General features: G+C 45.2%; 1 protein-coding gene and 1 long non-coding RNA gene across 2 annotated transcripts in view; both read right to left on the minus strand.

Annotated features, from left to right (window-relative positions):
• The window catches only part of NTSR1 (neurotensin receptor 1), a 117,084-nt gene extending 110,946 nt beyond the window's left edge, over window positions 1-6,138 (minus strand). The window contains exon 1 of the mRNA XM_081867958.1: window positions 4,430-6,138. Within this exon, the coding sequence (XP_081724084.1) occupies window positions 4,430-5,119 (690 nt within the window). The 5' untranslated portion in view covers window positions 5,120-6,138. The remainder of the gene's footprint in view (window positions 1-4,429) is intronic.
• LOC309345223 overlaps window positions 1-25,682 on the minus strand; it is a 434,352-nt gene that overhangs the window by 217,834 nt on the left and 190,836 nt on the right. The window lies entirely within an intron of this gene.

Genomic DNA, 25,682 nt, shown 5'->3' on the forward strand with positions numbered 1-25,682 from the left:
TCAGCCCTAGTTAGGGATGAGGGGGAAACACACATTTAAAGGCAAATCCGTCCAATTTGCTGTTTCCTGAAACAATCCTTGAACCGAAACACAACCATCCTTCAAATACTCCAGTTTTTGCATTGTGGTTCTCCCACCGAGTTGTTGGTGTCCGTCTTTCTCAATAGACAACGGAGTATGCCTCCAGGTGGGTTGGGGGTCAAACCGTTTCATCAGCAGCACCAAAATGCCCTCTTTGGGATACAACCCTGGGCAGTGTGTGTGGAGGTCCTGGGCTGCCCAGATGACAAGATATCCCTCTCGGCCTCACTGTTGCAATCCAAAGGAAAGCAGAGCAAGACGTTTGGCACCAGCTTTGCTGCATGAGTTGCTGGAAGGTGGCAAGCAAGGCATCATTCAACCACCTTACAGACTCCAGATTTGTGTACGGTTGACTCCTTAGCATCTTCTTCACCCAAAGATGAAGGTTTAGGATCAGAGTTTCCCTTCCCCATCTGCCCCTCACTTCTCTCTACAGCATGTGCAGACAGGGGAGGAGAAAGGGGCTGTGGTGGGTGCGGTCTGCCCTGGGTGTCACCACTGGGGGGGGGGTAACAAAATGCCGGGCAGACGCACCACAGGGCCTGCAGCATGCCAGAGCCATACGTCTCTCCTGGGAGAGACCCAGTGGCTTGGGCACGCGCAGACTCCGCACTGCCCAAATGGTCCATTCGCCGCCTCCTTCCCAGCTGTAGGGGGCTGAGTGGAAGGAGGCAGGCAGACTCCGGAGACCCCGCGGTGCGGCTCGCGCCACCCCTGGGTACACTGCTCCAGGCGCCCAAGCAGCTTCGTCTGCCACTTCTTTCTTGACCATTGGAACCACTATTGGTCTCTTCTGCTCATCCTGTCTTCTGAATGCAAGTCCCTAACTCAGCAGGGGTTGATACCCATTGGCTACCCTCACCTGGTTTAGCCAGCCCCGTCAGAGAAGGTTTCCTGGGGTGTGGCTATTTTCAAATGCTGGCTGCTTCTAGTAGCCACAGATGAGAGCTGAGTGCAGGTTGGGGACCAAAGGTGGACAAACTACCTCAGAAGGAGCACAACAACCAGGTTCACTCTAGTTCAGGCAAACACATAGTTCCTCTTTGAATCGCTTGTATTCCCATAAAATCTGCATTCTTGAATGTTAGTCATGAAACTCCCCCCCCCAAAAAAAGCTGCAAGAGGGATATCCCTCTGCACATGCTTATTACTGGGATATCCCTCTGCACATGCTTATTACTGGCTGGAAGAACAAGAGGACAAGTAAAGGGTGTAATTATAGCCATGGAACTTTTCTCAGTTTAGGCATAACCTGCGTAGAACGGAAAGCCCCACTGAATGACTGGGGTTCTGAATCATATAGGAAGCCTTTCTCAACTTCCATAGGAGAAAAAGTGGTGGTCAATCTCCAGGAATCTTATCCCAGCACAGAGTACTAGGAGACATCTGTCCTCCTGAGAAGTGATTCATTGGAGCAGTCCCCACCTCTAGCTATCTATCCTCTGTGGCACTCCATGGGATAGTGCATAGGAATCTGACTTCTACTGAGTCATACCATAGGTCTATCAAGTTCAGTATCATCTACAAGAATGGCAGTGGCTCTCCAAGGTCTCAGGCAAAGTTTTTTGCCCAGCCCTACCTAGTGATGTCATGGATTGAACTTGGAACCTCAGGGTGGCTAACACAGCTCAGAACCCCTACCTTGCTGTATTCATGTTTTTAAAAAGGAGACAAAAATGTGTCCTTTTTCACACCTACTGACTTCCACAATTACTTTAGGTCAGGTAGTGTGCTCCTAGTGGGACGCAGGTGGCGCTGTGGGTTAAACCACAGAGCCTAGGACTTGCCAATCAGAAGGTCGGTGGTTCGAATCCCCGCGACGGGGTGAGCTCCCATTGCTCGGTCCCTGATCCTGCCAACCTAGCACATCAAAGTGCAAGTAGATAAATAGGTTCTGCTCCAGTGGGAAGGTAAACGGCATTTCTGCGCGCTGCTCTGGTTCACCAGAAGCGGCTTAGTCCTGCTGGCCACATGACCCGGAAGCTGTACACCGGCTCCCCTGGCCAATAATACGAGATGAGCGCCGCGACCCCAGAGTCGGCCACGACTGGACCTAATAGTCAGGGGTCCCTTTACCTTTACCTTTAGTGTGCTCCTAAGTAATGTATTCCTACAGACGCATGGAACAAAATTTATTCTGCCTTGATTTTGGAGAAGGATGTTGCTCCTTGACTTTCTTTGGCATCCCCTCTGGGCCTGGGATACATTGCTAGGACAGGAAACTGCCTTTGTTCTCCTACGGATCTGCGAGACATTTAGTCCTGAAGTGCTTCCTTTTAGAAACAAGGGTCACTTTGTTGCTTTTCTTTCTTTCTTTTTTCCATTTTGCAGCTGGCTAAAAGCAATGCTACTTGTTTGACACTGATATTGATTCAAAGTTTGCTTGCACTTAAATTCATGCCTGGGTAAACTTTAAGAACACATGCAGCATTCCTCCCATCCACCGTGACATCGAAATAAACCTCCACTCTGTAGGCTCCATCCACAAACCCATCTGAGCACAGTGTTTTGGCAAAATTCAACTCCCTTAGACCCAAGAACCCAAGCTCCACTTGTTTTGTAATTAGAGGCATAAGTTTCCCACACATCAGCCCCTTTCAGTGTTGGTGAGCATTGCACAAATCGCTGGTGTGTGTTTGGTGGGAGCACCAATTACACTCTGGAACACATAGCACACCTTCCTGAAGCTGAAATGTGCTGCCAGATCCACAAACCACTTAAGCCTTCTTGAAGTCAGGATGCATGTGCCAATCAATGATTAAGTCGCTTGACCTAAAGCGTTGAAGTCAAAGGATGCTACTCTATCCATGCTTGCATACTTCTAATAAACATGAATAGCCTTTGCCTGTAAGACTGTAAGGGTATCCACAGTTAGCTCAAAGCTAATTTTAGGAATGCACTGAAATCACTTCTATGGAAAAACACAGCATTTTGGATTGCACATTGTAGTCCTCTGCAAAGTTCCCAGTGAAGCCCCAATGACTTAACTTCCCGTTCATAGTAATGGGGTGCAGCTCTCAGCTGTTAATGTTTTCTCACATCCACTTGCCAGCCCAAATGCCTTGGTTTGTCCTTGTTATGTTATCCACCATCAGGAACACTGGCACACATTTAGGAACGTGTGTGCCCCTTCTAGGAACAAGCCAATAAAACACTACACGGCTGAACAGTAGCCCTGGTGGCATTTCTCAACAATGTGGCATTTTATCTCAGCATGCAGCCGTGCAAATGATTCTTTTGCACATGTACTGGTTTGCTTCACTATGAATTAACATGGAAGTCCACACTCTTCTTTTCCAGTCTATTATACCTGTGAGCAACTTCAGGGAATGTTTTAGCATGTTTTGCACACTTAATAACCATGGAAAGCCAGGGCCTCCCTCATAACCAGGCAAGTGTGTATTATGTGTGCAAGCTCAGAAAAGAAAAGAAAAGAAAAGAAAAGGTACAATACATCAATTGGGCAAAAGCTTGCGTTTCTTGAGAAGCTCTACTTTCCTTTTTGTTTAAAAGCAAGTTTCTAGTCCCCATTGTTGAGTGAATTTTTTTGTAACATATGGGGAAATCCCAGGACCCCAGTGAGTTCCTGAATAAGATTTCCAGGGGTCAGAGAATGAATTTCAGTGCCCTAGCTAGATAACTCCTTGCCTCTTGAGCAGCAAAAGCAGAATAAATTAAAACTAAATAGTAAACATTTCAGACTTAATCGTCTAAATAATAAAGAGAAATCATGCAAATCGGCTGGATTTGTACAGTTTATACAGTTTGCAGAGCTCAGCTTCCCATTTCATTGGGGCAGATGGCACTCAGCTTTGCTTTTGAATCTTAGGACAGTTTCACACATTACGCAGGCAACAAACCTGGGTTTGCAGGTGAGCATTCTTGCAGCGTGGATCCCGGAGCCAAACTCCACCAGCTCACAATTGCACATGTGGGACTCATGTGTGTTTGTTGCATGTACACTACACTTTCCTAAAAACCGTAGATGTTCCTTTACACCGTGTCATGTGGGAAACAGCCTTTACAGAATTGCAAGCAGCTCTTCTGCAAAGTTCAGCAAGCTTGCTGGCTTCGGTCATCTGGGAGCAGCGGCACGCAAGGACTCCCGACGAGAGAGCAACACGAGGAACTGAGCGTGCTCGAGAGAGAGAGAGCTTCTGTCATCTGCTGTGACAGGGGAAAGCTTATGGCTTTATAGGAAAATGAGCGTCTGCTTGCTATGTTTTCAATTTTTTTCCTAAGTCACTAACTAATCCCTGATCTCTAGGTATTAAACATAGCTAGAGCCGGGTGCAGTTTAGACAAGCTGCCAGCAGCAATAGAAAACAAAGCAGACATAGAAACTGACCTGGATGACAACTTTCAGTGTGGACGCTTCTACTATCTGGGTGCAAATCACGGTGCCTGGATCTTGCTTGTATACCTCTCCCATGGTCAAGATCATCGGAATGGCCAGCAGGAACGAGGCGACCCAGATGCAGCTGATGAATTTTTTGGTCCTGCTCCTGGACATGATGCTCTTGGCTTTGAAAGGGTGGCAGATGGCCATATATCTTTCGACACTGAGGCTGGCAATGTTGAGGGCAGTGGCATAGGTGCAGGCATCCCTCAGGAAGTAGTAGCCCTTGCAGATGTCGTTGCCGAAAGCCCAGGGGTGATGCACCCAGATGAAGTTGTAGAGTTCGATGGGCATGCAGAGGAGGAAGATGAGCAGGTCGGAGAACGCCAGGCTGGCCAGGTGGTAATGGACCGTGCTTTGCAGGTTCTGCAGGGACTTTTTCTGCACCAGGGTGTAGGCAGTGATGGAGTTGCCAATGGTCCCCACCAGGAAGAGCACCAAGTAGATGATGGTGACCATGACTTTGGAGTAGATGTCCGTGTTCACGTCCAGGTCCTCCTCATTGGGCACCTTGGACCCAGGTTCTGAACCATTGGAGACATTCCCAGCTGAAGGCAGCACGTAGTTGGTGGGCAGCAAGTGAAACTGACCCATAAGGTATCCCAGCTGGTAGAGCGAAGAAGTTGTGTTAAGGTGCATGTCGGCTCTCCTCGCAGAGCAGAAGGCTTCCTGGAACGTCGCTGAGGATGCTTGCTTTAAGGATGCTTTCCAGCCCCAAGTGGTACCCAGCTTTGAGGGAGGCTGCCTGGAAACTGTCGTCTGAGCGGAGGGTGTGACTGGTGCTGATTGCTGCCAAGCAGCGAGAGTGCAAACCCAAAGTGGAAACTTGTCTCGTTTTGCAATGTGCTGGAGAGGAGGAGCCTGCTGACAAGCCTCTCTCTGTGTGTATAAGAGAGAGGAAGGGGAGAGCAGTTGGAAGCAGCCTGCCACTGAGACGGCTCCAGAAAAAGCATGCAGCAGTTTTCACTTGCGAGCCCAGAGCCAGGCAGCAGGCAGCTCTCGTGTCTTTTCCCCTCTGATTCTCCTCCCCCCATCCCTGGCTCTTTGTGCGTGCCTCGTTCTTTAGGCTCCTGCACTCTCCAGATGCGAATAGCGCTAATGTGGTTTAGCAGGACAATAATCTCTCTCTCTCTCATTCCCCAGGATGAGCAAGTGAGTGAGAGAGACTGAGCTGTTCTCCCGGCCATGTATACATTATATGTGTAAGTAAGGATGGGGAGAAATTTAATTTTGTTCTCCTTGTAATGTGAAGCTACTGAATCTGTGCACCTCAAATTGCTACGCCAAGAGAAGTGCAGCGATCCTTTGACATTTGCACTTCCTCTGAATTTTGCAATGTGCTCCTCCAGTGGAACAGTGTCTACAAAAAGGAATACATATGCACAGAAATGATATATCAGTAACATGTAGAAAGGGACTATTTTCGGGGAGATGTGTGTATTATTCAAACTGCATGAAATAATGTGTTCGTAGGAGAAATTCACTTTAAAATGCTTGCTAATTTTTGCAGGAATTAAAGAAGGAAAGGGAAAAAACACACACTGTGAGTTGCTGCAGAAATCTGAACTGAATTCATGACTGGAAAAATGAGAAACTGAGGGAAACCAAAATTGACAGATTCATCCATCCCTTTGTGTAAATCAAATTGGCAGAAAGCTGGCTAATATTTTCCTTATAGGGCTCTCTCCCCCTTTCATCTTCCCCATCTTCAAAACCTCTGAATATTTATAAGTGGGGGGTCTCCTTTACATTGCCCTCTTGTACACCAGTGTTTGCATATTTTTCAGCTTTATGGATTTCATAACGAGTTAGATATATCATTTATGAAGACTATCATGAGAGGTTAGAAATTATTCCAGCTCCCTGCCATTTCTTCCACAGGGATCCAAGTAGTGGAAACAGGTTGATACATGGTGTGGGGTCTTCCTTCTCCAATACACTTTCTTTTGTAGAGAAACCTGCAGTTGCTGTTTGACTCCAACTCCCATCAGCCCCAGCCAGCCTGGCCAATTGACAGAGACGATGGTAGTTGCAGTCCAACAGCTTCTGGATGGCTACAGGTTCCCTGTCAGTGCTGGATGAATTTTTCATATTCCCTGTCTAATGGATCACCATTTTGGGCTCCCCTGAAGCAGGGCACACTCAAGTCATTCTGCTGCCTGAGGTACTTCACCCATGCAAATGCTAACCAGACTACCAGATGACTCTTAATTTGGTGAAGGCATCAGGCTAGCTTGGGGAGGGACACAGGGCAGGCTATGTGGTACCACATCTGCTGCACACCCATAGCATCTGCCTACTGGGAGAGCTAGTTTTACCTAGGACCTAGTCCTGTGGGCTGGCTGAGTTGTCCATCGAGAAGCACTGAGTTTGAATCCTGAACCAAACATAAACACAGTAAGTAGTCTCAGGCAAGCCTTTGTTCTTTCATGCTCATCCGGCCTCTTCATCTGCAACAATCCTGCTTTCTCTTACAGAATTGGACAACTCTGTTAACACATGGGAGGTGCTTTGAAGAGTCATAGAAAAGTGACAGGTTGCACAAGTAGCATGTCAAATTGACTAGTGACGCTGGAAGGTCAGAAGTTGCCCTGAAATTACAAGAGGGGCACAGGGATAAGGTGACACAGAGGTGATAGAAGGTGAGGGGTCAGGAAGTATGACTCCACCTTCCTCTTACCCTCCCAATTTTAATCTCCAAATCAGTGTGCAGTGAATTCCCCCCCCTACTAGACCCTGGATTTTCATGGCAGCAAAAAATCAGTGAAAGGCTTGTGGTGAAAGGAGATTTACCACTGGCAATATCAGACACAGGCAGGGATGAAGGAGATGTTCATCCAGTTCACGAACCCAAATGCACCATTGTTTTAAGATTTGCATTTCTCTGAAATTTGCAGTTCTCCAAAAACAGCAACAACAAATATGTACAAAATGTGCACATTACAGGGAAATGTGCATAACATGCATATCTTAATGGAAATGTCATGCAGAAATTCACAAAATTAGGGAGAGAGGAAAAATGCACACTGAAGTGCTGGCAAATTTACATAGAGACTTTTTCAATCTCTATCTAATGCAAAAACATAGTAAACCAAAATTAAGATTGGAACAATGAGAAAGAGAACTTGACTAGTGATTTATCAATCACTAGTAACACAGAATATTGAACCTCTGGATCTCAGATGGTGCTGTGGTTTAAAACCACTGAGCCTCTTGGGCTTGCTGATCGTAAGGTCGGCAGTTCGAATTTGCACGACAGGGTGAGCTCCCGTTGCTCCGTCCCAGCTCCTGCCAACGTAGCAATATGAAAGTGCAAGTAGATAAATAAACCTTCCTGCAGTGGGAAGGTAAATGGTGTTTCCATTCACTCTGAACTTGTCACGGTCCTTCATGTGCTAGTAGTGGTTTAGTCATGCTGGCCACATAAACCGGAAAGCTGTCTGTGGACAAACACCAGCTCCCTTGGCCTGAAAAGTGATATGAGCACCACACCCCATAGTTGCCTTTGACTGGATTTAACTGTCCAGAGGTCCTTTAATTTTAGGTAAAGGTAAAGGGACCCCTGACCATTCATGACCGACTCTGGGGTTACGGCGCTCATCCCGCTTTACTGGCCGAGGGAGCCGGCGTACAGATTCCAGGTCATGTGGCCAACATGACTAAGCCGCTTCTGGCGAACCACAGCAGCGTATTGAAACACCGTTTACCTTCCCGGAGTGGTATCTATTTATCTACTTGCACTTTGACGTGCTTTCGAACTGCTAGGTTGGCAGGAGCAGGGACCGAGCAACGGGAGCTCACCCCGTCACAGGGATTCAAACCACCAACCTTCTGATCAGCAAGTCCTAGGCTCTGTGGTTTAACCCACAGCACCACCCGTGTCCGCCTACTAATAATCTCCTGGTCACTCATACCACAACATTGAAGGACCCAGACATGCCATTTTGTATAACATGGAAGACAGGAAAGAAAGTTCTTTCATAACGCCAAGCTCTGAAGGAGCAACAAGGTGGTTCTTGAGGGCAGTGGAAGCTGAAACGAAGAAAGGTTGATGCAGAAGATACAGTGATTGCCACCAATAGGCATATAATTCACCACCATAAGAATAGAATGATGGACTAGATGGGCTCCTGGCTTGACCCAACAGGGCTGTTACCTTCTTCAAATGCCACTGATTTCCCATGAGTTGTATTCAACATAGCACTAAGGAAATTGTTGCATCCCTGCAAGAATTTCTGGAGAGGTTGCACCAGAATGCTGATGAGGACTAAGGGACAAAAAGAGACCTCGATGCAGAAATGTGGAACACTGAACTTAAACGTGGAAAAACGAGGAACCGAGAGGAACCAAAATTGATAGATTTCCTCACATCCAACCACAAGGTTGTCTAATACCAACCATTCTGTGCTAAGGAATTCAGAAGCAGGGATGAGAAAACACTACCAGACCGCTATGCTGCCATGCATATCAGAGAAAAAACAGATTCATGTTTGTCCAGGAAGCCTTTGCACTCTTGCTTAAGCATTCTCATTATGACATCTTGTGCTTTCTCGAACCTTGTAAGGATCTCATTGTGCAAACAGCCTGCCTAAGGATAAACCTCCTGTCCATCTCCCATATTGACATCAGGCAGGAGCCTTCCATGGAATCTGTTTGGTGACTGATAAAAACATGTTTGTTTAGGCAAACCAATCCAGTGTGCATGTGTTTCAATCTGGGGTTTTTTAAAAATCTTATTCTTGATTTGTTTATTTTTTGAAAGTTTTTTTTAAAATGAATATTTATTGGCATTTCCAAATTTATACAAAATACAAAAACAAAAAGGAAAACAAAAAAGACAAAAAATACAAAAATACAAAACTTAAAAACAATTAAAAACACATAAAATTTCAATTGCTTACTTTTCTTTTATCTTATTTCTCAGACCTCCTCACCCCTCCCCTCTCTGCATTCCAGTTCAAGTTGTTAACTCAGCAAGTCCTCACCTAATTTAATTCACTTTAAAAACCAATTTTACTTTGTCTCATCTTAGCTCTCACCAAACTTATACATCAATACTTATTCTTTAAACATTTTCTAAGATCGACCACAATTCCCTTCCACGAATTTCCCAATTTTCATACAAATAATAAAAAATAAAAATAAAACAAATTGTAATTATATACCCTTTAAATTCCCAATTTCTATTCCACCCATACCCTCTTCCCGGTTTCCGTCCCCAACAAATGTCTATCAGTCTCAATATGCAATCAGCCTGGAGATCTAACATCTGAGGCTCTTAATTCTCTCTCACTTCCTCTCTGCCGGTCTTTTTGATAGTCCTTAATGTTGGACAGCAAATCTCGGAGAAGCTCCGGCCCAACAAGGTCCATATTTCTTCCGGTCAGATCTCCATACTTAAAGGTGGAGCCTATGGGGTAGCCCAAATCTTGTTTCATACTCCTTTCAAGTCCAATTACCCCTACAGCTCCAACCTCCACCTTAATCAAATTTGTAATCCTTAGGTCTTCAGATCTTCACATAAGGAGATCTCTCCATTTTTCACTCTCCAGTTCAGGCCAGACTTTCCACATCACATTTTTATTTTCCTTTATTGCCATCATGTCAGGCCTCAAATTGCAGCTCTCTTTTGACATCTGTAAAATTACGGCTCCTCCTTCCTTTTCTTTAGGGACAACATATATCTCCTTCTCCAAATTCTCAAAGCTCTCAAGTTTCTCTGTTTGTCCAGTTGAATAGGCTTCCTGTTCCAGATCCTTATCAAATTCAATGATGGTATTTACTGTTAAGTCCAGAGTTGTAACACTTGTAGCCAAAACATCAATTTGGCCTTGTAACTTTCCCAAGAGAACAAATGCTCTGTTAAATAGTTGTTTTTCATTGTTTTTACTGATGACTTCATTGAGTTTTTCATTTTGTAAATTGCTTCAAGGTTGTTGTTGTTTTACAGGTTTTATGAAACAAATAATAAATAAAATAAAATAAGTAAATACGTTAAAGGAAGTATGGAAAGTTGAGAGCGGCTTATTCTAAACTAAAGCTTGACTCAAGTCTCGTGGTTATGTTTTGAGGAAAATCTTGCTTTGAGCCTCTGGCGTTCATTGCTTTTGGCTATACACAATGAATTGATTCATTTTTGTCACATGATTTTTGTCTTTGCTTTTTTAAACTTTGTTTTTACCTAAGGGATGCTTTGGTCAAGTCCATGCTTTAGAGTCACAATCAAGGTCCCAACTTTCCCCCACTCATCCCTGTAGCAACTTTTTTTTTAAAAAGAAAGAATCACCATGCCCCTTTAAAAAAAACAACCAAACCAAACAAACACCCTTCTTGGTACTCTCTGAAATGCCACAGACTCCTGGACTTCCACACTTCCTGAAATGGTCATTGGCAAGGTAGGGAGATCATGATGCCCCACAAGACGAATGCCTTGCGGGTGGTGCCCCGCAAGACGAATGCCTCGCAAGACGGAAAACTCGCTAGACGAAAGAGTTTTCCGTTTTGGAGGTGCTTCGCAAAACGAATTTCCTATGGGAAAATGTCTTGCGAGTTCCTGCGGGGTTCCCCCCCCTTTTTCTAAGCTGCTAAGCTGCTTATCCGCTTATCCGCTAAGCCGATAAGCCGCTAAAAGCCGCTAAAAGCCACTAAACCGCTAATAGCGCTAATCCGCTAAGCCGTCAATGGGCTTGCTTCGCAAGACGAAAAAACCGCTAGACGAAGAGACTCGCAGAACGGATTCTTTTCGTCTTGTGAGGCACCACTGTAAAGACTTCTTCTAGGCATTTCAGGAAGTGCACGAGGCCCGCTTTGCAAAGAAAGGCACAAAGCCATAAATTAAAAACGAAAACAAACAAACTTGAAACAAAAAACAAAAAACACCCACCACTCAACCACCTTGTATCATTACACAAATGATAGAGCAAGAACAAACATACCTGGCACACCGCCATGGAGATTTGCCCTAGGGTCTCACACATTTTTATGCTTCCTACCCTACCCACCAGGGACGCGGGTGGTGCTGAGGGTTAAACCACTGTGCCGCTTGGGCTTGCTGATCAGAAGGTCGGCGGTTCGAATCCCCGCGACGGGGTGAGCTCCCGTTGCTCGGTCCCTGCTCCTGCCAACCTAGCAGTTCGAAAGCACGTCAAAGTGCAAGTAGATAAATAGGAAGGTAAACGGTGTTTCCGCGCACTGCTCTGGTTCAGCAGAAGCGGCATAGTCATGCTGGCCACATAACCCGGAAGCTGTCTGCGGACAAACGCTGGCTCCCTCGGCCTATAGAGCGAGATGAGCGCCGCAACCCCAGAGTCATCTGCGACTGGACCTATCGGTCAGGGGTACCTTTCCTTTACCCTACCCATCATCAAACACCAGTAAAAACACAGCAGAAAATATTGACACCACACAAAAATTGTGAACCATCTTCGGAATAGTCTTCAGAGGCAGCCCCACATGCAATGCAATGCAGTAGTCTAATCTGGATTGTGACTATCCATGGCCATGGTACCTCTGCCAAAGATATAGTTTTGGAATATTGAACTATTATTATTATTATTATTATTATTATTATTATTATTATTATTGAATACAGCAGTCCTAGCCCCCTTTGTATATATTTTACTCTTATCCTAAAAAGTAAACACCCTAAAATCTGTATTAACTGCATCCCTTATTCAGAGCTGCAGCCTCTACAGCTGTGGTTCCCAAAATCCCCATGGGCCACTTAGATAATGGGTAGGCAAACTAAGACCTGGGAGCCAGATCTGGCCCAATCGCCTTCTAAATCCGGCCCGCAGAGGGTCCGGGAATCAGCTTGTTTTTACGTGAGTAGAATGTGTCCTTTTATTTTAAATGCATCTCTGGGTTATTTGTGGGGCATAGGAATTCGTTCATATTTTCCCCAAAAAATATAGTCCAGCCCCCCACATGGTCTGAGGGACAGTGGACCGGCCCCCTGCTGAAAAAGTTTGCTGACCTCTGACTTAGATATTGCCAATTATTTTTCTGCCTGCTGTAGCAATTTTGTAATGCACTGTGCTAGATGCTGTATGTTTTTAAATTGTACTCATAATGCTTCGTTTATTTCTTATACAGGCAGTTCCCCAATTGCACACAATTGGCACACATGCGACCACTGATATGCATGCTGTTTTCAGCGCTGTAAGGGGGCAGGGCACTACAGGGCAGGCTTATTGCGTGTCCCATTGATGTGCACGGTGACTTGGAACATAATCATGATTTAAATGTGGAGTTGCCTGCATTGTACTTTGTTGCTGTTTAGTCATTTAGTTGTGTCCGACTCTTCATGACCCCATGGAACAGAGCATGCCAGGCACTCCTGTCTTCCACTGCCTCCCGCAGTTTGGTCAAACTCATGCTGGTAGCTTCGAGAACACTATCCAACCATCTCATCCTCTGTCGTTCCCTTCTCCTTATACCCTCCATCTTTCCCAACATCAGGGTCTTTTCCAGGGAATCTTCTCTTCTCATGAGGTGGCCAAAGTATTGGAGCCTCAGCTTCATGATCTGTCCTTCCAGTGAACACTCAGGGCTGATTTAATTCAGAATGGAGAGGTCTGATCTTCTTGCAGTCCATGGGACTCTCAAGAGTCTCCTCCAGCACCATAATTCAAAAGCATCAATTCTTCGGCGATCAGCCTTCTTTATGGTTGCATTACAATTTGAATCGTATAGAATTCCATGTAGTTCAGCTTGTAAGTATCCTCCACAGATATGCTGCGGACCACCTGAATGAAGCTTGTGGACCTCTGGTGGTCTGAGGGCCACAGTTGGGGAACTCCTGTTCTACTGCATTCACATGTAATTGTGCCTAATGTAGCTTTTGTATATTGAAATGATCGGCAGATCTTTCTCTCAGGGGAGAAGGAAATCGTAACAGGAAAATGGGAACCTTCCGTTCTGCAATATTAAAGGGCTTTTCTCTGACGTAGCCTTTAAACTGTGCAGGTGCATTTCAAACAAGTCTGCAAAAATAAAATAAAATAAAATAATCCTTCCTTTGTTTACCCCTGACTCCAGCCTCAATCCTTGCTATTTCTTTTTAACTTCTCTGGCCTTTGTACTCAACTTGACCTTTTAGGTGTATTTGTACCGGAAACTTAAAATAAAAATAAAAACCCTGTGTGACGGGGAGAAAGCCAACCTCAAATGTTACACTGACTTAAAAATCTTTTAGGAAAATATCACCAGCACGACCTTACCTATTAACAGGTTTTTTTTTTTAATGAAGATTCATTTGGAACCTGAAGGGGAAAGCTTACCGAATGTCAAGGAAACTTGCCTTTGTCATGCCCTAACGCACCACAATCTGGAACATTTTATTCCAGTTAATGCAACTGTACTTTAATTTCCCTTGGTTGGGTAACTTCAAGGGATTTGGAAGCCTTCAGTTGCAAAGTAACCCCTGAGAGAGACACATTTCCTTTCTCCATCGAAGCAACTGCCAGAAACGTGCTCTTTGACAAATTTCTCCCGTGCATGATGCCCTCAACTGATTTACAGTTGCTCAAGCAAATGAACAGGAGGCGCCCCTATTTTTTTGTTCCGCCAAATTGCTGGCCTCGGGCTTTAAATTAACCAGGGAAGTTGTATTGCTTTTCAAAGAGCGCCAGGGTGCCTGTACAAATGGCCAAGGTGGTAATTGCATTTTTGGCTGTGTGCGCCATTTCCCTGCTTACAAATAGTTCCTGTGCTTAGAAAGAGGTGTGAAAAATTAAAGGCTTTTCAGTGCACTGAATTTGGTTATTAAATGTCATGCTTCAGGAAGGATGTTTACAGTGCATGCACACACCGATGCCTGCACACACAGAGAGACACACTCTTTGTCTCTCTCTCTGTGTGTGTCTCAACTGCAAGGAATGCAAACAGATTTATTTCCTCCCTCTCAGTTCCTTCTGCAGACTTGCAATTTCAGAACTTCTCTAAAGAAATTGGCATGTGCTGATGACCAGTGTTGGTACAGTGGTACCACGTTTTAAGTCTGCCCTGTCGGTCGTCCATTCCGTGGAATGTCTGCAGGAAACCCGGAAGTTCCGGAACTTGTTACTTCCAGGTTCGCAGCTTGTGCATGCGCAGAATCGCAAAACCGCTCCATGCCCATGCGCAGAGCGACCCTCTGTTGAGTGACTCTTCCGTCGAGCGTCCAGGGTTCTGGAATGGATCCTGGACTAAAAAATGAGGTACCACTGTACTGGGTTTTGCCCGAGAGCAAAAATTCACAACAAATTTGCACAGAGGACATCAAAGGAATTTTGAGAAAAGAGAAATAAACTAAATTAACCAGAGTTTATTGTGGGGCTTTATTGTGCATCTTACCTGTGGACTTCAGAAAATAAATGCAGAGATATGCTTTGCATGGCTGTCTGAAATCCTCGAGAGCTACTGCTAGTCTGTGTAAATAGTACCGAGCTATAAGGACCAATGGTTTGACTCAGTATATAGCAGGTTTCTCTGTTCCTAGCCATGCTGAAGAGTTACAACATTCAGAGGTTTGTGGGTAGCCAATATACTTCTGTCATGTCCTTCCCTTTCCCCCTCCTGAAATGCCCTGTTCTGTTTCCTTTTGATTTTACTTGAAGAATCACAGACTTGGTGGAAGATTGTCAATAGCACCACTTAGTGGCCAGGTCTTCCTGGCTTGCAGGCTGCAAATGTTTCACTTTTTAAATTGCAACTGAGTGGGCACAAGTAAGTTAAAATAATTAGTTATATAGGGGTCAAGGGACGCAGTCTCTCATCCCCATTACCCTGGCCCCCACCTGCCCAGTATTTAGTATCCAATGCTATTTATTCTCAGGGACATATACTACAAAAAGTAATCCAAACCCTTAAACATAAGGACATAAGAAGCACCTGCTGGATCAGGCCAATGGCCTGTCTAGCCCTGCATCCTGTTCCCACAGTGGCCCACCAGATGCCTGCAGGAAGACTTTAAACAGGACATGAGCAAAACAGCATTCTGCCCACCTGAATTGCCCAGCAGCAGGTATTTGGAGGAATAAAAAAGGTAAAGGGACCCCTGACCATTAGGTCCAGTCGTGGCCGACTCTGGGGTTGCGGTGCTCATCTCGCTTTATTGGCCAAGGGAGCTGGCATACAGCTTCCGGGTCATGTGGCCAGCATGACTAAGCCGCTTCTGGTGAACCAGAGCAGCACACGGAAATGCCGTTTACCTTCCTGCCGGAGTGGTACCTATTTATCTACTTGCACTTTGTGCTTTCGAACTGCTAGGTTGGCAGGAGCTGGGACCGAGCAACGGGAGCTCACCCTGTTGCGGGAATTCGAACCGCCGACCTTCTGATCAGCAAGCCCTAAGCTCTGGGGTTTAACCCACAGCGCCACCCGCGTCCCATTTGGAGGAATACTGCCTCTGATAGTATGTTTATATATGAACTCCTGGAAAGATTCCATCAACGGTGTCTCCGAAATTTTTTACACATCACTTGGGAAGACAGGCAAACTAATACCAGTGTACTGGAAGTAGCAAAGATCACCAGCAATGATTCTTCAACATCAACTTCGTTGGACTGTTCATGTTGTGCGGATGCCTGATTATCGTCTTCCAAAACAACCACTCTATTCCGAATTTAAAAATGGAAAGTGTAATGTTGGTGGTCAACAAAAGAGGTTTAAAGACTCTCTCAAGGCAAATCTTAAAAAAATGTAGTATAAACACTGACAAGTGGGAAACACTGGCCTGAGAGCACTCCAACTGGAGAACAGCATTTACCAAAGGTGTCATGGGCTTTGAAGAAGCTCGAACACAGGACAAAAGGGAGAAACAGGCTAAGAGGAAAGTACACTTGGCAAACCCTCACCATGATCAACTCTCTCCCAGAAACCTATGTCCCCACTGTGGAAGGACGTCTGGATCCAGAATTGGCCTCCACAGTCACTTACAGATTCATTTACAGATAGGTAGCCGTGTTGGTCTGCCATGGTCAAAACAAAATAAAAAAATTCCTTCCAGTAGCACCTTAAAGACCAACTGAGTTAGTTCTAGGTATGAGCTTTCGTGTGCATGCACACTTCTTCAGATACACTGAAACAGAAGTCACCGGACCTTTCTATATAGTGAGAAGGTGGGGAGGGGTATTACTCAGAAGGGTGGTGGGAATGGGTGATTGGCAGATAGCTGCGATGAGTCTGTTGACGACTCTTAACGACTGCAATAGGTCTAACAGGAAAAAGCAAGGGGTGAGAAGGTGAAAAATGGCTTTGTCATGTATAATGAGATAAGAATCCAATGTCTTTGTTCAAACCAGGTCTCTCCATAGTTTTAAGTTTGGTGATAAGTTGCAATTCAGCAGCTTCTCTTTCCAGTCTATTTCTGAAATTCCTTTGTAATAGAACAGCTACTTTGAGATCTTGTATAGAATGTCCTGGGAGATTGAAGTGTTCTCCTACTGGTTTTTCTGTCTTGTGGTTCCTGATGTCGGATTTATGTCCGTTTATTCTTTGGCGTAAGGTCTGGCCTGTTTGTCCAATATAGAGAGCTGAAGGACACTGTTGGCATTTTATGGCATACACAATGTTAGACGATGAGCAATTAAATAGTCCCGAGATGGTATGTGTGATGTTGTTGGGGCCAGTAATGGTGTTGTCCGGGTGTATGTGGCAGCAAAGTTGGCATCTGGGTTTATTGCAGGCTCTGGTGCCAGTGTCCGTGTTAGGTCTGGTTGTAGTATTATTGTGGGTTAGGAGTTGTTTAAGACTGGGTGGCTGTCTGTAGGCAATGAAAGGTCTTCCTCCCAGAGCTTGAGAAAGAGAACTGTCATTGTCCAGGAGAGGTTGTAGATCTCTGATGATGCGTTGTACTGTTTTAACTTGGGAGCTGTATGTGATGACTAGAGGTGTTCTGTTATTTTCTTTTTTGGGTCTGTCTTGCAGCAAGTTCTCTCTGGGTATCAGTCTGGCTCTGTTGATCTGTTGTCTAACTTCATCTGCTGGGTATTTTAGTTCTAAAAAGGTTTGCTGTAGATCTCTTAGGTGAGAGTCTCTGTCTGTAGAATTGGAGCAGATGCGGCTGTAACGTAGTGCCTGGCTATATACAATGGACTGTTTGGTATGTTTGGTATGGTAGCTAGAGGCATGTAGATATGTTTGTTGGTCAGTTGGATTCATTGTTAAAATTGTGTTTATGGAAGACGATCTTACTCGGCTATGAGTGATCGCCAAAGAAAGAAGAAGATATGAATCTTCTTCATATCTTTATAGTAGCACTTTATAGTAGCCCCAAGGGGCTCTCAAAGCAGCTTACAAAGGATTCACACACACACACACACACACACACACACACCCAAGAGGGCTCTTGTGGCCAAATCCTGCTTGCCAGTTTCCCACAGGTGTCTGCTGGCCACTGTTAGAACAGGATGCTGAATTAGATGGACCATTGGCCTGATCTGACGGGCTCTTCATATGTCCGTATGGTGCTGGGGTTATTCCGGTGAGATTTCCTCTCTCCATCTTTGGTCTTCCTTGATTTTGCCCTTCAGGGGCTCCCCCTACTGGGCAGATGAGCTCACTGAAGAAAGAGAATGGAACTGACGAGATGGTATTTATTCCATCTGTGATGGAGGCAACTCTTCCTTTGCTGTAGTTGCATGGCAACTGCTCTCAAATGTCTTCTGAGGACTTCATAGCCAAAAAGAAAAGAAAAGAAAGACAAGAAAAAGGTTTCAAAATGAATCATCTTGCAACAGATTACTTTTTCTTGCATCCTCACAGTTGCCATCCTTCATAGGGACTACTAGCTATGAATCTGTCCATTTTGGTTTCTCTCAGTTTCTCATTTTTGCCAATTTAAGTTCAGTTCTCCACTTTTCCATATCAGTGTGCATTAAAAAAAACTTTATGAAAATTCACCAGTGCCAACTTAACCCAATATGCATGTTTTTGTATGCAGTTTCCCCTAATCAAGAAAATTTTGCAATGCGCCATGCATTTTTGTACACCATTTTCACTAATATATTCATGTTAATGCATCTTTCACCCTAGAATATGCATTTTTATGTACATATTACATGACAAGAGAACTGCATTGAAAAGTTCAGAGGTGTATGAATTTCAAACAATACCTGTGTTTCCATTTTCTTATTGTTTTGGAAATTAACAGTTTACATCAGTTCACCTTTAAATGACAAACAAATGATGACACCCAACTCTATCTGCTGATGGACGGAGAACCTGACTTGACCCCAGAAACACTGGTCAGATGTTTGGAAGCTGTGGCTGGATGGTTGTGTACGAGCTGGTTGAAGCTAAATCCTTCGAAGACAGATGTCCTCTGGCTGGGTCGGAATGATATGGGGTTGGGGGGCCAACTCCCATCTCTTGCTGGGGCACAGTTAGTGCCAGTGCCTTCTGTCAAGAGTTTGGGTGTAACCCTCGACTCCCCCCTTTCTATGGAGGCACAGGTTGCAGCTACAACAAAGGCGGCATTTTGCCATCTCTGCCGTGCTAAGCAGTTGGTTCCTTACCTCTCTCGCCCTGATCTCACCACTGTGATCCACACTATGGTCACTTCCAGGCTTGATTATTGTAACTCTACATGGGGCTGCCCTTGAGACTGACCCAGAAAGTCCTGCTGGTGCAGAATGCCGCAGCAAGACTCCTTACGGGGTCTTCGCCATGGGATCACATTCATCCAGTGCTTTACCAGCAGATCAGGTTTAAGGTTCTGGTTTTAACCCTATACGGTTTAAGCCCTATACGGCCTAGGACCCTCGTACCTATGGGCCCACCTCTCCTGGTACGCCCCACAGAGGACCTTAAAGGTAAAGGGACCCCTGACGACCCTGGGGTTGCACACTCATCTCGCTCTATAGGCCGAGGGAGCCGGCGTTTGTCCGCAGGCAGCTTCCAGGTCATGTGGTCAGCATGACTAAGCTGCTTCTGGTGAACCAGAGCAGCGCACAGAAAACACCATTTACCTTCCCGCCGGAGCTGTACCTATTTATCTACTTGCACTTTGACGTGCTTTTGAACTGCTAGGTGGACAGGAGCTGGGACCGAACAATGGGAAATCACCCCGTCGTGGGGATTAGAACTGCTGACCTTCTGATTTGCAAGCTCTAGGCTCTGTGGTTTAAACCACAGCGCCACCTGCGTCCCCCATAGAGGACCTTACGGTCTGCAAATAACAATACCTTGGAGATCCTGGGCCTCAGAGAGATTAGCCTGGCCTCAACCAGGGCCAGGGCCTTTTTGGCCTTGGCCCAGGCCTGGTGGAATGCTCTGCCACAAGAGATCAGGGCCCTGCAGGATTTGACATCTTTCCACAGGGCCTGCGAGATGGAGTTGTTGTGCCAGGCCTTTGGTCAGGACTCAGCTTGACTCCCCTTTTCTTTTTGTCTAAGAACTAATATGAAAGAGGCCTCCCAGCATTCTCACAGGCCCATATACGATCAGCGTAAATGGTTGGGCTGATGAGTACCTACTGTTCCCAACCCTAACCGTGCGGAAAGCCATCTAATTAGACTATAATTTGATTTTGACATGTTTTTAGGAGGTAATTTAATTATTGTTTGCTTTTATACCAATGTTATATATCTGATGTTAGCCGCCCTGAGCCCAACTTTGGCTGGGGAGGGCAGAATATAAATAAAAAATTATTATTATTATTATTATTACTACTACTACTACTATTAAATCAAATTTCTCCTCCACCCTTTAGTCCAGATTCTTAACTGCAGTGGAGTCAGGTGGAAGAGGACTGTTTTTGGAGCCCAGGGGACAGCTGTCCATTCCTCAACTCCACTGTGTTTCTCTCAAATCTGCTCAAGCTCTCCAAGCGAATGGCTCCATAAATGCAAAACTTTATCCTTCTTTGATCTTCAACAGTATTAACATGGTAATTCTTAAAACCCCGATTCTTGATTTGCATTCAAATGGGTCCAATAATGTCACCATGACTGCATTACCCTTTTCATTTACTAAGGATAATTTAAAGTGTTATTAAACTACTCTTCGTTCAAATAAATTTGCCTCCGCATTCATAGCCCAGCCTCTGGACTGCATTCAGCTGAACATATTGGCATCTGTGCAAAGAAAATGGCTGTTTAATAGACTGTTACTTCCTCCAGAATGAAATGCATCAGACAGTAGCTTATCTATTAAAAGCTTGCAAAAATGTTTGAGCTGGAGAAAATTTTGCTATTTTGAAATGTTTTCTGAAGCAATAAAACAAGTTTGCGTAGTGCTGGTTAGGAACGAGTCTCCTACAGCTTTGCAGAGTACTTTGACTTTCACACTTTTATGAAGATTTCTTCCCCCTTATGCATCCCGCCTCAAGCAATATGAGAGAGAGAGAGAGAGAGAGAGAGAGAGAGAGAGAGAGAGAGAGAGAGAGAGAAATGAGAAGAACTGTTTCCAATTAAAGAAGCTGGAATGGAGAACTAAATCATGGTTTTCAAGAGGAAACAAATTCTGGTTTTCTCCCATAAAACACATTGATTTTCCTGATTCAGTGGCTTTGTAAAAATGAGAAGTTACCAAGATCAGTCCTGACAAGGAGGCAAAACCTTCCTCATTCTCCACCTTCCTGTGAAATCTTTGGATTAACCCTTTAACAAGGCAATCCTATGCATGTTCAAAAGGTAGGCCATTGAGTTCAGTGGGTCTTCTTAATAGACACACATAGAATTACACTGTAAAATAGACTTGCCATCCATTGCTTGTTTCAAGGAATGCAGTTTGCTCCTTTCCCCAGTACACCCATATCAAGTACTGTTAGGTAGGTAGAATCTGAATAAATCCTGGGTGCCTTGGTAGGATTTGGGTTTTAGAATCATAGAATCATAGAATCATAGAGTTGGAAGATACCACAAGGGCCATCGAGTCCAACCCCCTGCCAAGCAGGAAACACCATCAGAGCACTCCTGACATATGGTTGTCAAGCCTCTGCTTAAAGACCTCCAAAGAAGGAGACTCCACCACACTCCTTGGCAGCAAATTCCACTGTCGAACAGCTCTTACTGTCAGGAAGTTCTTCCTAATGTTTAGGTGGAATCTTCTTTCTTGTAGTTTGGAACCATTGCTCTGTGTCCGCTTCTCTGGAGCAGCAGAAAACAACCTTTCTCCCTCCTCTATGTGACATCCTTTTATATATTTGAACATGGCTATCATATCACCCCTTAACCTCCTCTTCTCCAGGCTAAACATGCCCAGCTCCCTTAGCCGTTCTTCATAAGGCATCGTTTCCAGGCCTTTGACCATTTTGGTTGCCTTCCTCTGGACACGTTCCAGTTTGTCAGTGTCCTTCTTGAACTGTGGTGCCCAGAACTGGACACAGTACTCCAGGTGAGGTCTGACCAGAGCAGAATACAGTGGCACTATTACTTCCCTTGATCTAGATGCAATACTCCTATTGATGCAGCCCAGAATTGCATTGGCTTTTTTAGCTGCCGCGTCACACTGTTGGCTCATGTCAAGTTTGTGGTCAACCACAAGTTTGTGGTCTGAGGAGAAGCAGGATGTGTGCAAAGCTGCATGATTTTGGAGGGAAGGGGACCCCTAAAAGTTTTTGTGTTACCTTGGTGATCCAGATCTGGGGGGGGGGGGAGAGAAGCCAGCATTAAATCATACAGTAGTACCTCTGGTTGCGAACGGGATCCATTCTGGAGGCCCATTTGCAACCTGAAAAGAATGCAACCCACGTCTGCACGTCTGCCATGTGCGGGTCACGATTCACCGCTTCTGCGCATGTGCGTGACGTCATTTTGCGCGTCTGCGCATGCGCGAGCAGTGAAACCCGGAAGTAACCCTTTCCGGTACTTCTGGGTCACCACAGGACACAACCTGAAAACGCGCAACCTGAAGCAAACGTAACATGAGGTATGACTGTACTATGCAAGTTGGAGTTAAGTCTTTATTAGCAAAAAACACAATAGACATGGGTGTGTCAGACCTAATGATCACAGCAACACATCTCTGGTAGGTCTTGCTGTCATGAAGCTGTTGCTGAGACTGAAGGGGCCCAGCTCCCCACAGCTACCAAAATCCCCTCCTCTCCAGGTTTTTCCCAAAGCAATCAGAGACTGTGTCTGTGCATCAATCTTTCCTCCGCGCTTTTCAAGCCTCTACTGGTTCTGGGAGACAAGTGGGGGAAGCTTGCTGCAGCCTCTGCTTCCAGACTTCTCTCTGACGCAGACTCTCCCCACTCACTAAGTCCTGTTCCCTTTTCAGCTTCTGAGACCTTCTCCTCGCAGGCTCCTCCCTCTTCTCCCTCTAACCACTTCTCGTTGTCCCACCACCACTCCCTGGGCTCTGAGCCTTCTTCCCTTGGGGGCTCCCCAGCTGGTTCCCCCCCACCAACCCTCTGTGTCCAACTGCTCTCTGACATCTCTATCTCTAACCCTACAATTTAGGGGAAATGCCATGGGGTGCGAGGTGTGGGAAAGGGGGAGCAGCTCTGCAGGATTGAAAATTAGGTATCTAGCATAACAAAAATGCCAGGATCAGGAGGAGGAACTTCCTTGTGACTGGTACATCAAGTTTAGGAAAGGATTTTATCAGTGCTCTCAAGTCCCGGTACTTTGGGAAGTACTTTTTTAAACATAGTTGGTGACTAGGTTAGATAGAACGATTAGTGCATGCTTTTCGCAGAATGCCTCTGGGTATTTTTAGGTAGATTTTAGTATGGTTTTTGAGCTAAGAACTGGATCCCAAAGTTCAGAGAAGTGCAAAAGTGGAGGGAAAACTGCATTCCATACACATATTACTCTGGAAGATGCAAATCAGAATGTTTCGCTTAAAAATACAGACATAAAAAGACCGTTCAGTATCCCCAATATATACCCAAATGTATGGACAGATTTGATTCAGTTGTCATTTAAAGCTGAATTTATCGAATGTGCACTTCCTTAAACATTCATGTGAACTGAAACAAAACCATTCAAAATCAGCACTTATTTGAAACTTGCTATGTGGTTCCCCAAGCAAACAATTTAGAAAGATGCGTCTATCAGGAGAAAGTGTGCATAAAATGAAGATATTGGTGGAAATAACTTACAAAAATGTATTATATTAGGACAGGCACATCCAATTCCATAGAGACTGCGATCTACTCCCAGTATTAAAAAACTGGCAGTGATTATTTTTTTTTTTGGGGGGGGAGAATCAGAGTTGTTGAGCTTTTTTGGGGAGGGGAACCAGAGTTGATGAGTTTCTTTTGGGGGGGTGGGGAGGAAGAAAGCAGACTACTTTAACTTCCTTTTAATTGCTCAACAACAGCTAACACCAAACGAGCACCAAATTGACGCAACGGACTGACAGAAAGAGAGGGCAGGGGCAGAGACATTCATTTCATATTTCTTAAAGTCACGCAAGCGAGAAGGATCCCGCAAACAAGTGCGATCGACTACGATCACTAGGGGATCTACCTGTTGATCGTGGTTGACTGGCTGGACAGGTCTGTATTAGGAGAAACCACTTGGAGAAATGTCCACATAAGTCAAAACTGCATACCAAATTGTGTTTCTTAGGAGAAATTCACACTAAGATGCTGAATAAATTCAAAGAGCTTTTATTTTATTTTTTTAAGAGCCTTTGCAAATTGCTGCAGAAATGTGAGGAACTGAATAAAGACTGGATAAATGAGAAACAGAGAACCAAAACCAATCTCCTCTCTGTCTCATCAGGAAGGAGTTGAGTGTTGTTGTGCAAGCGGGACCTTGAACATGTCAAGGACATGTCTTCTTAATTAGCCTTTGGCTAATTAGACAATCTATGGCCTTTTAGATTTATACGATCTGAAGAGAAATTAGAGTATAATCTACGGCCTTTTAATCTAGAGGGGGGTATTGTTTTTGTTTCTTTCTATGTTACATATTTTTGTGTTTTTATTTTGCAAACCACCCTGTGATCCTTGGATGAAGGGTGGTATATAAATTTAAACAATAATAAAGGGCAGGTGTAGAGCCAGTAAGCAACCCTCTTCATGCTTTCATTTTTACACCCCATGAACACCTGCACATAATTCCCTCATTCATGAATGAAACATTACGGCCCATTTTACAGATGGCAAAATGAAACATTAATGCCCATTTTAAAGATGGCAAAATGAGGTGTGTTTTGCTATTCGGCAATTAGATTCCAACCTTGGGGGGCAAATGGAGAGGGCTTCTAGCAGCTGTGCTGCATGATCAAAGTCTCTTTCTGTGTCAGAAAACCATGCAGCATATTTACATCTTGAGTGAAATGGAGGAAGGGATTTGTGGAGAGGAACAATTGCTTCATTAAGGAAATGAAGGATAGATTCCAAGGGAATGTGTTGTTTTCAGCAGAACAGGAGCAGGTGCTAAGGGAACAGATGGGATTATTTGTTCAGCACATACTAAATAGTAGCTTGTTTGTGCTGCTGGGGAAATTGAAGGAGATAACCATGGTTCCAAGTTAGCCAATTAAGCATCTACCGCCAAAATTCATTAAAGATTCCTTCTACCTATTAAGGGTAAGGTAAAGGGTTAGGTCCAGTCGTGGCCGACTCTGGGGTTGCGGCGCTCATCTCGCTTTATTGGCCGAGGGAGCTGGCGTACAGCTTCCGGGTCATAATAATAATAATAAATTTTATTTATATCCCGCCCTCTCCAGCCAAAGCTGGGCTCATGTGGCCAGCATGACTAAGCCACCAGAGCAGCGCACGGAAACGCCGTTTACCTTCCCGCTGGAGTGGTACCTATTTATCTACTTGTGTAGATGTGCTTTTGAACTGCTAGTGTGCTGGCCCCGGGGGGAAGGTACCGTGATCGTAGACAGAGTTCACAAGATGAGAGGCGAGGTCCGAAACTGGGAGCCGGGCAGGGAACAGGAACGCTGGAAGGTCAGGAGCAGGAGGCCGGGCAGGGAACAGGAACACTGGAAGATCTGAAGCCAACAACGACGTTGCTCCCGCAACCTGGGACCGGGCTGACTGACCTTTATCTTCTTCTAAGGCCAGGGGCGGTCCCGGTCCCCAGGAGCCCCGCCTCCTCTGGCGTTAAGGCGAGCACTCCTCCTGGGAGCAACCAGTTCCCTTCGCCTCTCTGCCCTAAGTCTCTGTAGTTCAGGAGAGGCCGGAGGGTTACTGGGTCCCGGAGGAGGCTCACCTGTAGCCACTGAGTCCTCAAGCACCTCTGGGGCCAGAAGGGTTTCACCTGGTGCCTGCTCCTGAGGATCTGACACAGGTGCAGGCTCCTCAGAATCT

The sequence above is a fragment of the Podarcis erhardii genome, assembly GCF_964252035.2.
Source record: "Podarcis erhardii genome assembly, chromosome: 6".
Classification (NCBI taxonomy): Eukaryota; Metazoa; Chordata; class Lepidosauria; order Squamata; family Lacertidae; genus Podarcis; species Podarcis erhardii.